Source organism: Gopherus evgoodei, chromosome 6 (assembly GCF_007399415.2).
Source record: "Gopherus evgoodei ecotype Sinaloan lineage chromosome 6, rGopEvg1_v1.p, whole genome shotgun sequence".
Taxonomy (NCBI): Eukaryota; Metazoa; Chordata; order Testudines; family Testudinidae; genus Gopherus; species Gopherus evgoodei.
The window spans coordinates 87,667,079-87,682,414 of record NC_044327.1 but is presented as its reverse complement, the minus strand read 5'-3'; the positions used below and the strand labels follow the sequence as shown (position 1 = coordinate 87,682,414).

Below are 15,336 nucleotides of genomic sequence, written 5' to 3'. Positions count from 1 at the left end.
GGCAAACAGTAAAAAGTGACCATATACAATATGTTGTCAAATGAACAGAGTAAGCAAATGGGGGGGGGGGCGGCGCAGCGGTATTCTTTCATGCTAATCTCCATTTTTTCCCTCTGCCAAAATAATGCAGATGGGATATTCAGAGCCCGTTTTGCTGTTTGTCATATAGGATTTCCCTAAATTAAATCAGAAATCCTGTTAAGTGCACACTATAACTTGGGTGCAATTTTTTTTGTAAATACAGATGTTGACTGCTGCACCAGATGGCTTCCTAATCTGATAATTTCAAATGAACTGGTTCATTGCTGATGGGTTATGTAAGAGACAGTATGATATATACAAAAAGTTCATGTTTCAATACAAACTTTGGTATTAATATTTAAAAATAAACAGTTAAAAGACAAATAAAGGAACTGTGATGACATTTTTGTAACAGTTACTCAACATCTTGAAAGTCCCAACAGATGAAGGAGTCCCTATTCAATAAAGCACTTAAACATGAGCTCAAAGATAAATATGTACCTGAGTGCTGTTGTGAATAGTGATGGTTTTCAGAATCAGGGCTTCGCTAACGGAGCCCTAGCGAGAGAGTATGGGCACTTTTAGAATGTGTTTAACACTATGTAACATAAAGTGAATTTCACCTGATCATCATACTTATGTTATTTTACATGGTGTAGCTCCTGTGACTTCAACAGAATTCTGATTTACACTAGTGTAAATTCTAATCATGCCCATTCAGTACATTTTTAATCTCCTGGATGGAAAGCGCACTGCAGCAAATTCTGTGTAAATACATCTCACTATGTAAAGGTTATTAAAATCAACATATTACTAAATACTGCATCTTAAATATTACATTAAAGCAAGTGAAACTGGTTTGCACTCATTACGAGTAGGTTCAACAAAACAGTCATCAGTTTCTTTGCCTCACAGAGCTACTTTTTTAAAGGATTTAAGAGTATCTAAAAGTATAAGACTCTAAGTAAAGGCAAATATACTGGAAAAATAACTAAAGGAAAACCTCCTCCTTGGATGGGGATAGAAAGTCTAATAATAGAGTTTGCAGCGTTGCAGGCATGCTGGTTCCAGCATAAGAGGTACCAGGGAAGTGAGGTAATATATTTTACTAGATCAACATCTGTTGGCGAAAGAGAGAGAAGCTTTGGAGCTACACCGAGCTCTTCCTCCCATCTGGGAAAGGTAGTCAGAGCGTGTTAGCTAAATACAAGGTAGAACAGAAGAGACCATTCAAGATGAAGTGGGCAATTAACACCTCTGCAGTCTTAGGACAAAGGAGGGTTAGTGGGTTACAGACTGGTGTAATAATTCATAAAACTGGTGTCTTCTAGTGAGTCCATGATGTTTAATGTCTAGCAAAGTTATGAATGTAAGCTCCCAGGCTCGTTACATACTCACCAGCTAGACTTCTAATGGTTCACCTGAGTCTCCCTCCAACATACTTTGCTCTTCTAATCTAGAACACCTGAGTATTTATGAGGCTATCTGGGTTGACTCACTAAAGAGATAATGCTGGAAGGGGCTGAATGCCCTTAGCTTGAGTACAAGAGGAGTTAAGGGCACTCAGCACATTATAGGTGTAAAGTGTACCCCTATTCAGAGGGGCACACAAAGCCTTACATTGATTTAAACCCCACTTTAGCACTACTAGGGGGAGTACAAGTGGGATTTAAGTGGTGCACAGGTCTTGAGCTGGCCCTCTGCACAGGAATGAATTTTACCTAGGAGGCACTCAGCTCATGGCACACTACTCAGTCCCTGAAAACATGTTTGTTGCAATAAAGCCAAGGGTTCCCACCACCATGGCTAGGCTTCTGACTTTGAAATGATGCCTAAATTGGGCAATAATTTGAAAATTATCAAGATGCCACCAAGAGGGGAGCAATGTGAATACATAAGCATGGGTGGAGCCCCCCTTCAAGGAGGCTAGCTCCCAGCTCTGCCCTTTCTGCCTGCACCCGCCCCCCCCCATAGCTGGAGCCCTAAAACCCCCTGCCCTCCCATCGCCAGAGCCACAAGCCTCCTCCCCGCCTGCCCAGAGTCCCCCCTTCAGCTGGAGGAGCCCTGGGCCAACTGGAGCCCTGAGCACCTCCCGCGCCTCCCAATGGCCAAAGGAGCCCTGGGCCAGACAGAGCCTCCCAAGCCGTGCCACACCTTCCCAGACCCCAAACCACCCCGCAGAAAAAAGCTCTCATCTCTTCTCTTCTGGAAGAAGAACCTGAGCTTTTGATATGCGCCATGAAGGTTCCAGGGTGGCTGGGGAGACAGTATGTGTTATTCAGCTTCCCAGGGTTCACCAATAATCTCCCACGAGTCCAGAGAGGTTACTGATGAACCCAGGAAGCTGAATAGCAGATACTGCCCTCCTTGACCGCCCCAGAACCTGCATGGGGAATAATAATAAGCAAAAACTTCCACCAAACTCACAACCAGCATCCAGCAGCAGCGGCTGCGCCAGGGGAGGCTAAGCTTCCCATAGCCTATTATACCTGCCACCCATGTATAATATAAACTAGATGAGATGAGATAAATAATTGGTGCATCCATTCAAAATTGTCTCTGATCACTAAAGAAAACAGCTGAAGACGTGAAGTTTTCATCCTTCCCCAAAAATGTGTTTTGTGCTCTCAAAATGTGTCAGAATGAATAATAGTGAAAAACATATATAAGTAAAATGGTGTTATGAATTTTTTAATATTTTGCTTGTTTGGAATGATATCAATAATTTTTGGTACATTCCCAAGAAATATTTATGTTATACTTTTCAGTACACCATATATGGACATAGCTTGTGCTGAGATTGCAAAAAATAAAAATAAAACATCAAACTTCAATTTCCCCCTAGATCTATCTGTTGTTCAGACTTCAACACAATTACTGTACAGATAACATCTGAATAGAAAATGCACTACAGCACCTTATACTGAAGCGTTCATATAAGGCTTTAAAAGTGTACACATTAATCAAATCTAAGAGGTAAAGGTTCAGTACAGTGCATGGCTAAATCCTTAGGCATCATTGTGGATATGTACCCAGACATGTTAATTGAATGCCGGGACATAATTTATTCAATTTTCAAGCTATCCTGACACAGAACTATATTTCCTTCCTCCTTCCAATTAGCTGAAGTAGTTAAATTATCTGCATGAAAGAAGACAACAACTATTACGTTTTTCTTTCAATCATTTTCTTCCTTCTACTAAATGACTGTACGGGAGATAATGCCAGTTACAGCTTAAGGGAACTTGCCCTAAGTCTTTGGCAAGCACGCGCACATGCGCGCGCACACGCATACACTTTGTAATCATGTCAGCTATGTGAAGAAACTTTACGTCTTACCTTTTAAAATATTAATTCAGTATCATTAAGTAAAGGAATGTAGCTATTTTTATGTGGGTATAATTATAAAAAGTTAAATTGTGTGGCAGGTAATACACCATAGAAGATAGCACCATTAATTTTTTGGTTAATATTTATAGTAATTAAATGTCTCATTTCTGCAAATTATTTCATAACTTAGTTTTCATGTATTCTTACATACTTATTAGAAAACACCTAATAATGCAGTAAAAGCAATTGCCTAAATGCAGTCAGTTAAAATCGGAACTGTACATGCAATACAATTATTTGTGCATTGCCATTTCCAGTAAACTAGAAGCAAAATATATTCAACAGTTGTTTTTTAATTCTATTTTCACTTATAATTATAATTTGTGTGTATTTTTTCCTCAGAGAATTATAAGAATTCACAATAGTTTTCAATAGAAATGGTTGAAAAATTTAAAACACTTTTCACAATTTTGTCAAAATGTAGAAAATTCAAAAAAATTTGACTAGCTCTTGTTTTCAACACTCTTATGGTCCTTCCTACTTTTCTGAATGGGTGATGTCAAAGTTAAGAGCAATGGCAATTGTATTCCTCATCCAAGGTTAAGTAAGGGCACTCACTCTCAGGCTTCTGACTTCCCAGCCATCACCTCTTTTGGGCAGAGGCCTGTCTCTCTCTCTCTATCCTGACCAGGTTTTTCCCAGGCTGCAGGTTCCTACCTACACTATGAGTTCCCAAGCAAGCCAGACTGTTTAAGCAAGCCTACTGTGCCTTCTTTTCAGAGGTATAAACACAGTAATAACCCATAGGTGTTATGACCTGGCTCTTTCTAAGCAAGCACATTTATTTTTAAGGTGAAAGCATTACAGGAAAAGCATATTAAAACAATTTAAAAACCTACGTGCATGCTAATAAGTTTACCAGAAATCACACCCTCTCCTCAAACTCCACAAAGACTCTGGCTGGTGTCAGTTCTTCCAACCAGAGGATTGGGGTCCTCCCTTTGGACCACACATCCTGCCCATTTGCTGGATCAGAACCAAGGCCCCAAGTCAGTTTAAACTCAGTTTATTTATCCAAAAGTCCATTCTTTGTCTGCTGGTCTCCAGAGAATCCAGTTTTAACAGGTATATGCGAGTCTCTCCATGTGGTGGTGCCTCTCAGGAGGTTTTTACAATCTGATTGAATTTGCCTAATTGTGCCCCATTTTTCTTAGTTCTTGGAGAGCTGGGGTCCCACACCCCAGGGAATGACACAGAATACCTGGCCACAGTGATACATAAATTTAAACACAGTAAGATCTAACTTAATTCAATGAGGTCTGTCCAAGATATTGCAGGATATTGCCATACCTGTCACAGTCAGAATTTTGGAACACTATGGAGCAGAACTGACCTTATCCTGAAGTATCAGGAAATGTGTGCGTATGATTAGAGATCTCCCTGAACTCTGAAAGTTTAGCAAAACGCATGAAAAAAAATCAGTTTCCTGATATGAAATAGCCACACAACTCAGCTTATTTTATGTTGGGAGATTTACTTCATTTCGATGCGCTGAGCCATTTGATTTTGCTTTAGAATGCCATCTGTCTTTCAGCAGAGAAGTTTAAAGTTCTTCTCATTCCATACTCTGTGTACAGCAGCACATGATGGATGACAGAACGAGGCCTGAATTATTCAGACTCACACAGTATACGACTGTCATACAAAATACCTTTCATCTCTGTTTTACAAAACATTATAATGGAATATCATACCATATCCATTTGGGGAGTTCAACACACCACCTGCTCTAGCTGTACACTATGGGTGACATTTTTAAAAGTGCCTGTGTATCTTAGGAGCCCCAGGGCTTGTCTACACACAGATGTTGCACCAGTTTAATGGAACATCCATTTAATTAAACCAGTGCAACTTTCGGCATGTAACCCCTTCTTTAGGTTTAATACTGGTTACATTGGTTTAGCTTGCATTGATAAATGTGTAGGTGCAAGCTGAACCAATTCCCATGCATTTAATCCTGCATAAGTGTTGACACACTGAGTTGCATTAGTTTAACTATATCAGAATAAAAATCAAAGCTTTAGTCAAACTGGAACAACCTTGACCAGGTCTAAGTCACTTACGCATTTTTGAAAATGTTACCCTATATTAATAGGGCCCTACCAAATTCATGGTGCATTTTGGTCATAGGATTTTAAAAATCATAAATTTCATGATTTCAGCTATTTAAAACTAAGATATCATAGTATTGTAATTGTAAGAGTCCTGACCCAAAACGGAGACTGTTTGTGTGTGTGGGGCAGTGTGGGAGGGTTGCAAGGCTATTGCAGAGGGTGTTGTGGTACTGCTACCCTTACTCCTGCGCTGCTGCTGGCAGTGGCACTGCCTTTGGAGCTGGGCAGCTAGAGAGTAGCAGCTGCTGGCTGGGAGCCCAGCTCTGAAGGCAGAGCTACTGCCAGCAGCAGCGCAGAACTGAAGATGGTGTGGTATAGTATTGCCACCTTTACTACTGCGCTGCTGCCTGCAGCGCTGGGCCCTCAGTCAGGAGCCGCTACTTTCTGGCCACCCAGCTCTAAAGGCAGCAGCACAAAAGAAAGGGCACCATGGCACGGTATTGCCACCCTCACTTCTGCACTGCTGCTGGTAGGGTGCTGCCTTAACAGCTGGGCGCCCGGCTAACAGCGCCGATCTCTGGCTGCCCAGCTCTGAAGGCAGCACAGAAGTAAAAGTGGCAATACTGTGATCCCCTCTAAAATAACCCTGCAACCCCACTGCAACTCCCTTTTGGGTCAGGACCCCCAATTTGAGAAACACTGGTCTCCCCTGTGAGATCTGTCTAGTATAGGGTAAAAGCACACAAAAGACCAGATTTCTCGGGGGGACACCAGATTTCACGATCCATGACATGTTTTTCATGGCTGTGAATTTGGTAGGGCCCTATGTATTAATAATTAATCTGATTTGCTTTGTTACACAGTGTAAAACAGTTATAATCAGACTAGCCTGGCCCATTTTTTTTTTATTATAGGGTGACTGATGGTTATTGCTATATGGGAAGTAAGTGTGTTAAAGATAACGTTTGCTCAGGTAAGAATAGAGCTGATTCTCTTTTCATGCATGAAAAAGGCAATTAAGGAGCCAACTCCTTAGTCAATGAAGTTCTTGTTTGAACAACTTTAAGATTTGGCCCAAGATTACCGAAAATAACCCTGTGCGTATGCATGTTTTCAATTTTTTAATCAACCCAGCTCTGCTCTCCACTGTTTTTTTGCCCTGTTTTGAACATAACACCTACATAGTTGGTGGTAGGAAGAGTGATCTTTCTGCACTGCCATGAAGTAGGCTCAGATCTAATTCTCAGTATATTTTTATTCTTTGAGCTGGCAGGAGGTAATGTGTTCAGACCTCACCCAGTATTGCTAAATTGCCGTGTGTCACTTGGAATCACAGAAGTTATGATGGAGGAAAAAACTCTACTAGGTCATTTAATCTATTTCCCTGCCAGTGCCAACTCGTCCCCTACGTCTACTAGATTTTATTTATTTACTTATTGGCTTTTCTACCAGGTTCATCAGAGTGCCTTACGAACTGTAATGAATCAATGAAGATACCAAATAAGACCAAAGCTGACACAGAACCTGAAGGTACCCCAGCTAGCTGCCTCCTTGAAGACTTGATACTTTGGAGTTTATCATTAACTTTTATTTAAATCCTTCAGCAAGTTTTCAATTCATAGGACAATGCTTCTTGCTAAAGCTCACCTGTATTGAGTGTGAGATTTCATGAAATAGTATCAACTGCAGTAACAGAATCCAAACATTTTATCTACAACTTTCCCTGCATCCAGTAATTTTGCAATTTGGGAGCGGGAAGGGGACTATTCAGTAACAGCTATTCTTCACAAACTCATACTACTTATTGTTCAAGATTCCTTTATTCCCTAGAAGTTATGTGATCTTCTTTCCACAATTAAGGTGAGTCTTTCAATGCCATTCTCAGTGGATCCTCAATGAGGTCCTGAAGCAAAGGGTGTGTTCAAGGATTACTTTAAGCACTAATCATCAGAAGTTATAAATTAAAAGCTGTTATGACTTAGAAATTTCAAGTATTGAACAGGAAGGTTCTTGCAGTAGCCACTTGTCTGCAGCCTTGATATTTTATACAGTAACGTGAAATACAGGTAAACCTTAGCATGTTGAGAAAAGGCCTTGATTTGGTGACACACAGGATGCAAATGCAAAACACAGGATAGCTTTCGCAAAGACTGAGTTATTCATCTATTTTTGTTTCATTCCTCCAACTTCCTTTGCTCCTCTCCCGTCAGTCAGCGTAACAGAGTTGTCTCAGTAAAATCTACTGTATTAGCAACTCTTCTCACACATCACAATCAAACTGTGATCAAGTATCAGTCACGCATCCATTGGCACGCACGCACCAACTCACCACTGCAATATTATTAGTGTTCATTTTTACTACAGAATTTCCTTCATTTATAAGAATAATCCCTTTGAGAGGTGATGGATTCCTTTTTGTCTATTAGATACAGATTTAAGGCGTTAATTACCATTATTACAAGCATCCTTGTTGCTTTTGCAGGAGGAGGATACCTGATGGCAGGGAGCAGTAGATTTCCAGAGTTCATTGGTGACTGCTGGTTGATTTTCACTAGTCCTGGTTATATCTGAACCGGTGATGTTTATCCCATATACACCATCCTGGTACACTAGAGATGGATTTGATCGGTTGAGACTGTTTAGTGACATCTGTACTAAAGCTTCATTTATGAAGAATGAATTTTCAGCACATAAGCTCTCCGATGGATTATGTCCTATTATCTGTACAAGAGAAAACGAGGAAAACATGTAGCTAACTACTTCATCTTTGCCTAACAACATAAGTCCCCTTCTTCTACTAGCTGCCAGTAAGGGTGAAATTCATAACAAATGCCCACTTTATTCATCAGGTGCTAGGATGAACACATTAAGCCATTTGTATTGTATAAGAATAATCAGCAAGAGTCTGCTAAATAATGTCTCAACTCCGTTCATAACACAAGAAAACCAATCAATGTTTGCCAAATGGGAAATAACAAAGGGCCAGATCCAGGGAGGAGCTGAGCTTTTGCTGCTCACTTTGAAGGGGTTAAACTCTGTCCCTCTGTTCAACATTGGACCATGACATTTAGAAAGAATGAGCAGAAATGGCAAGACAACCACTCCAGTTGCAAATTCATAGAGGCTTTTAAAAAGTCATCAGTCTTTTCTTTTCAAGCAGATCTTAAGAGTGTCATTCTTTCAACAGGCAGAGAGGGTTTGTTAATACATGAGGCCACCACTGAGACAGCCTTCAGGGACAAAGACTGAATTTGAGCCATAGCAATGAAGAGCTTATAGATTTTAGTTAAAGGAATGGGAAGCAGGAACTTGATACTGGAGGCTGCCTAGATCGCTCTGGTGTTCTTCTCTGTCCATCACAGTCTGTTAGCATTTCTCTCACCAATTAGAACATTCAAATAGACACCCCCATCCCCTCCATAACAGCTGATGGGCAGGCTCTTTTTTGTCATCCCTTTTAGTAAGTCCTGCCCAGTGAGCCAAAGTGCATTGGAAACTGAAAAAATCTTCAGCTGCACCAGTGCTCAGACTGGTAAGTATACAGATTCAGTCACATTCACACTGCTTTCACCAGGGTTAGATCAAATAGAGAGGTGAGTGGGAGGAGGCACTCACTTGCCTCTCACTTTGAGCGCTGGCCAGTACTGAGCCTCAGCTGGGGCTAGTCAGGGACATATGTGGTTTTCTGCCAACTTTTCACTCTCTGGCCCCCAACTCCCAGGATTGTTGGGTGGGAGGGGGAAAGACAATTTGGTTCCCTTCATAGCTCAGAGCAGTCTCAGGGATGCTGCAAATTGCGTCAACTGACAATGGCCCCCACCAGGCTATTATACCATCAGGGTTCACTGGCCTGAAGCACAACTGCTCCTGCCCACACCTAAGATGCTGTTTGTGAGAGAGGGTGACACAGAGGAGGTTTTATACCCAACAGGGAAAGCCCCAGCACTGTTGCAAAGGGACTGGAGCAACTATTGAGGATCTGTCCCTTAGAAGTTTCTAGACAGTCTGCACCCCGCACATGGATATAGCCTTCCTCTGAGAAACAAGGGGATTCTCTTGTTCCAGAAAACTAAACATTTCCCCAACTATTTAATGGGAAAGCAGAAGTGGCAGAGTAAAATGTGGACATGATGATTCTTTCTATTCCCCACGTTAATACCCATGGGCCGAGTGTCATACTGCAGTGCTCCCAGCTTATGGGAAACCCTTGGATGCTCCTAAAGCTAGGTTCCATACACACCAACTCAACAAGTTGCCAAATGAAGTATCAGACTTGTCTCAAAAAACACTTTCTGCAATTTCAGTATCTTAAGTGTAGGTCACCATAATAGTATTGACTGGCTTAGGGTAAAATTATCGAAGGGAAATCATGTACCTCACTGCTCCCTGAAGATGGAAATGCTGCAGGCAGACTGCTCTGGCGGCTGTGTTTCCAGTGCCACAATATCTTTTGTTGCATCTTCACGTTGTCTCTTTCGTTTTCCACCATCCTCTGGCCCTCTCTAAGCCTTTCTAGGTTCTGTTGGAACTCTTGCAGCTGAAGCTCCAGTTCTCCTCGGTTCCGGTGAAGAAGCTCTTCCTGACACAGGCACTCTCTCTCCCTCTCCTGCAGCTGATTCTCTCTTATCCCCTGCTCCCGTTGCTGCTGGTCACACTCACGGGACCAACGCTGCTGCTCCTGTTGAAACTGTTGCTGAAGTTTGTGTATATTTGCCAGTTCTTCCCTTTGTTTTTCCAAATTTCGGTATTTTTCCTGGTCTAGCAGTAGGTTTCCACAAGAACTGTGACCCCGATTGGTCCTTTCATGCTCTTGCAGTAGTATCTTATGGATCTCCACATGACTGTCCTGGATGGTTAAGGCTGCCTAGTCACCAAAACCAAATATTAATTTCTACCTGGTTTTGAATTATTTTTAATAAATATTATGTAAAAATATTACTATTTTCCTTAAGCATCAACACTCAAGTGCTTCTTTCGAGTTTATTCATCATGAACATAAGAACAGCCATACTGGGTCAGACCAAAGGTCCATCTAGCTCAGTATCCTGTCTTCTGACAGTGGCCAAAGCCAGGTGCCCCAGATGGAATGAACAGAACAGGTAATCATCAAGTGATCCATCCCCTATAGCCCATTCCCAGCTTCTGGCAAACAGAGGCTAGGGACACCATCCCTGCCCATCCTGACTATTAGCCATTGATGGACCTATCCTCCATTAATTTATCTAGTTCCTTTCTGAACCCTGTTATAGTCTTCACAACATCTTCACAGGTTGACTGTGTGTTGTGTGAAGAAATACTTCCTTTTGTTTGTTTTAAACCTGCTGCCTATTAAAAGTACAGAATTCTGTATTCATGCATGTTCTGAGAGACATTTTGTAATAAATTGAATCATTTCACTCTTTTTCATGGAGTTTCTGGTTAGTGATGAATATTATCATCTAATTTTTATCTTATAGCCATGTCCAGAAACCCAAATTAGGATCAGGGCCTCATTGTTCTAGATGCTGTATTGTAATAATAACAATAGAGAGAAAGAACGTATGCAGATAAACCTGAAATGAAGTTTTTCATCAGTAGATTTCAAAGAGCCTTATAAAAGGAGGTCAGTATCTTCAACTCCATTTTACAGATAGAGAAACTGATTCACAGAGTCACAGACTTGCCCAAGGTGGCCCAGCAGGCCACTGGCAGAGTGAGGAATAGACCCCAGGCCTCCTGAGTCCCAGTCAAGTGCTCTATCCATGAGGCCACATTATCCTTGTCCCAAAAGAGTTCACAGAGAAAAAGAATGGTTCAATGGTTAGGGCATTAGCCTAGAAATTGGGAGATCTGGCTTCAAGTCCTTGCTCTGCCACAGAATTCCCGTGTGACCTTGGGCAAGTCACTTATCCTCTCTGTGCCTCAGTTCTCTCATTGTAAAATGGGGACCTACAGCACTTCATATCTCACAGGGGTGTTGTGAGGCTAACTACATTAATGACTGTGTGGTGCTCAGCTACTACATGGATGAGGTCCACATAAGTACATAGCTGAAAAAAGCCTTGTTTATATTGTTATAGAGTAACTTCTTCTTTCACTAAGAGCTGTACTTAAGCAGTTGAGCAACAGCCTGTGTTGGGGCTGGAGCTGCTGAGGGAATCCATTCCAGCAGGAGTCACCTGAGGCTTCCAAGTGACTCCATTATAATTCCTCTAAGGTTGCCGCAGAAATGCACCCCAGTGCAGTGACAGTCTTTAGTTGGGTGCAGCGTGCACTTCACAGTTTCCCTGACTCTTGCTTACTGTGTTGGCTCAGCTGCATTGCTTAGTTTGGAAGATGGGGAGGGCCATGCTTCTCTCTCCTGGCTCCTCCCTTTGGCTGCTACTACAAAAGAAGTAAACTATGACAGTTCTTAACATGAGGGAATGATTATGGCTGGCCTCTGTGCAGAAATTTAAAGGGTGGCAAGATCACAGTGCCCTCATCCAGGAACATTCACCCACTGCCAGGCCCAGTCTGGGTCTACAATGGTGAAGCTGTAGAAATGATAAAGTAACTAACTAACAATTTCGTATTTTGACAAAATATTGTATTTTGAAATGTTGAGAGAAGGAAATTCTTTAGCCATTAGATAAAATAGATGGATACTCTGGCAAGTGGGAAAAGATCAGTGGCTCTGCCTGCCCAGTATGCCCTAAACCATACAATAAATGACAGCAGGACTGTGCTTGTATACAGGGCCCCTCATTCAAAAGTATCAGGTCTACACTTAAAAATTAGATCCACCTAGCTATGTTGCTCAGGACTGAGATAAATTTAGAGCCCTGATTGCCATGGACATGTTGACCAAACCCCCAGTGTAGATACAATTAGGTCAATGGAAGAATTCTTCCATCAACCTAGTTACTGCATCTTGGAGATATGGATTAGCTACATCAACAGAAAAAGCTTTCCACGGATGCAGGAAGTGTCTATGGCCATGTAGACGCTTGTGGAGTAGACAGCTATGCCACTGTTGCGCTTGTAAAGTAGATGTAGCCTCACAACACCATGTAGCCAAGCAATTATTAGTGCCGGTCCAAATCTTTGGACTGAAAAATTTCCCAGGGGAAAAGATGGCTTTATCAAAATTTTAAAAAATCATGGAAAAAAGTGTCATTTTTAATTTTCTTTTTCAATTTTTCTTCAACAAAAAACCATTTCATTTAAAAAATGTAAAAAATGTGTCATTTTGATCATAAATGTCAACATTTTGTGTTTCAAAGTTTCTGAATCAAAATTTTTTTGCACTTTTCCTTCCAAGAAAATTTTTGATATTTCAACAATTTTGTCTTGATGTGAGATGAAAACTAATGTTGAAATATAGGATTTTTCTGTGGGATGGAAATTCCAGTTTTTGACCAGTTTGGGTAATTGTACCTTGCTTACAGTTATGTGGTTAAATAATACAGCCAAGATCATACAGCTGGCAATAGAACCTAGAAGTTCAACTCCCAGTAGGTTATGCTAAGCATTAGGCAAAACTGTTCAATTACTGGTTAACCATATCACAATTTTGTTAGGAGTCAGGAATCTATTATGCAAGAGCTAGCTGTGCAATTTCCATAATCTGGAGAATGTTTTAATTTAAATATCCAAATTTTCCAAAATTCTGAATGGTATCTGGAAAGGAGATAAGATGCGATTTGACTGATTAGTTTAGATCCTCTATCTTATTTTCTCCGCAGCCCTTTGGATTGTACACGCCTCTCTTGGAAAAAGTTTTCCAAAGAAGCATTCTTCTGAGTTCTTGGAAGGAGAGTATCACTATAGCACAATATAAACCAACACCTATTATATTGCTTTATTATTTAAATTATGCAACAGTAAAAGGTCAATAGAATGTAACATGGTGACAGTGTCTGAAAGTAGGGCAAGATAAAGAAACTTCTTCTAAGGGGAAACATTAATAGATGTATTACTGCATGAAGTTAATAGAGTAATCACCTGTATGCTGTACAAGAGGCGGGTTAAATTCTGGATTGCTTGTACAATCTGGAAAATAAGAGAAGGATTTTCAAAACTATGAAAACTATCAAGTTTAACTAAATAATATATTCATATTTGAACTTTATACTCACCTCTGTCGGTGTGGAACGTGACAAATTCATGCATTCAACCTACAATAAATATAAATACATATAGCTGTGAATAGCTGTTATAAACTTTGAAATAGGATATTCTAGGTAATGTTTTTTCCTAGCCCAAATACTCATATTGCTAATTCATACAATACAAACGTTTTTATGTGTCATGTGACAAAAGACAGGAACAGTAATCTATGAAGACTAATAATTCACCAACACCAGAAATTACTTGGAAATCACTAGCGATCCCAAGGACAACTGTAAAAACAAAAGTATTTCATCCACAATTTTAATCCCCATGTGGAAAACTCCTGCAAAGAAATGATATTTCCATTAACACTTTGTTTCCTTGACAATTTTGCAAATACAGTATCCTGATTACAATATGTACAATAGAGTGACTTGTGTTACTTACAGTCAGTTGTAACAGATTTCTGAAGAACTACAAACTATGTACTAACACAGCAAGAAACCACAACAGGATTTACATTAGCAAACTAGGGTGAATGCCTTAGGTGTGTCATGAGGCATGAAGCAGAAGGATGAGTGCATTCAGCCCCCTGAAAAGTACATCAATAGCCTACTAATATGCATCCCGTCAAGGCTTGTTGCTATTAGAGCTGGGTCATTAATTCTACATTTCATTTTTTTTCTAAGAACCTTTTTAAAATTTGGGAGTAAGGGTTTGGGCCAAGGTGGAGAAGTTACTCACAAGCCTTCTATCATGAAAAACAACCCCTATGAGAAGGATGGGGAAAAACAAATAGAGAAGAAGCCAAACACAATCCTTTCTAGACTACTTTGAGCATACTTGCTTTGTGATTACTGTTACACTGTTTTTGGTTACCTGGAATATCGAGACTCTCTCTCACTTCTCTGTGACAACAGCAGCATCGTCAACAACACTTTGTGGACCACAACTCACTGCTGAGTCTTACTTTCTATTATAAAAAGTAGATTAGGGGCCTGATTTAGTTTTGATAACCAAAAGTGAGAACAGAAAAAGAAAGGTCACAAGCTGCTGCTGAGAATGCAACCAAGGTCAGGGGGGAAGTGGAAACATTAAACTTGATACATTTTCCCCCTCCCTTTCTCTCTTCATCTTGTCTTCCCTCCCCACTGTAAACACTAACTGAAAAGCTGCTCCTTCAGTGCTGCTCAGCTCTGCAGCAGATTCCCTGCTGAAATCCCAGTGCAGCAAGAGCACTAAAAGATGGAAGAGCTGCCATCTCCCCTTCTGGGCAGGTTGCAGAGCTGAGCAGCACTGAAGAAGGAACTGGGCTGCTTTGGTTAAGGTTTGGTTTGAGGCAGAGAAAGGGGGACAAGGAGGAGGGAAGGGGAAAGAGGAGGACAGGAGGGAATGTTGGCACAGAAAGCAGGGCAGAGAATGATTGCTGTAAAATCCTACAGCTCTTACGTTAAATGGAGAAAGAGGAGTATCTATGAGGGGAAAGGTGACCAACCATTCCCCCTTATTTATTCTTATTATACCTTTTGAATTCCATATAATGGGCATGAGATGGAACTGATATCACAGCTGGGCCTGGATGGCAGTTGACATCACTAAAAAGTGCCAAATGGGCCAATCAGAACATAGTATTGGACAATCCGTGCCCATGACCATTCTCTAAGAAAGGTTTGAGAGCACTGGCTGCCCTTGAAATCCCTTGTCTCTTCTCTTGCATATGCTTGTTCTGCCACCTCCTGGTGGCTGATTTATTACACAGAAAGCAGCTCTGGTTCCCAGCTGTTTTGCCTTGGAAGCC

At 40.9% G+C, this 15,336-nt stretch overlaps 1 protein-coding gene across 5 annotated transcripts in view; it reads right to left on the bottom strand.

Annotated features, from left to right (window-relative positions):
• The window catches only part of ARHGEF28 (Rho guanine nucleotide exchange factor 28), a 212,958-nt gene that overhangs the window by 14,765 nt on the left and 182,857 nt on the right, over nt 1-15,336 (bottom strand). For 3 of the 5 annotated variants that reach the window (XM_030567383.1, XM_030567385.1, XM_030567387.1), the window contains 4 exons: nt 13,565-13,603; nt 13,431-13,478; nt 9,841-10,329; nt 7,916-8,186 (listed from right to left, as the gene is read on the bottom strand). In XM_030567383.1, coding sequence (XP_030423243.1) covers nt 7,916-8,186; nt 9,841-10,329; nt 13,431-13,478; nt 13,565-13,603 — 847 coding nt within the window. The remainder of the gene's footprint in view (nt 1-7,915; nt 8,187-9,840; nt 10,330-13,430; nt 13,479-13,564; nt 13,604-15,336) is intronic. The other 2 variants (XM_030567384.1, XM_030567386.1) reach the window with 2 other exon arrangements.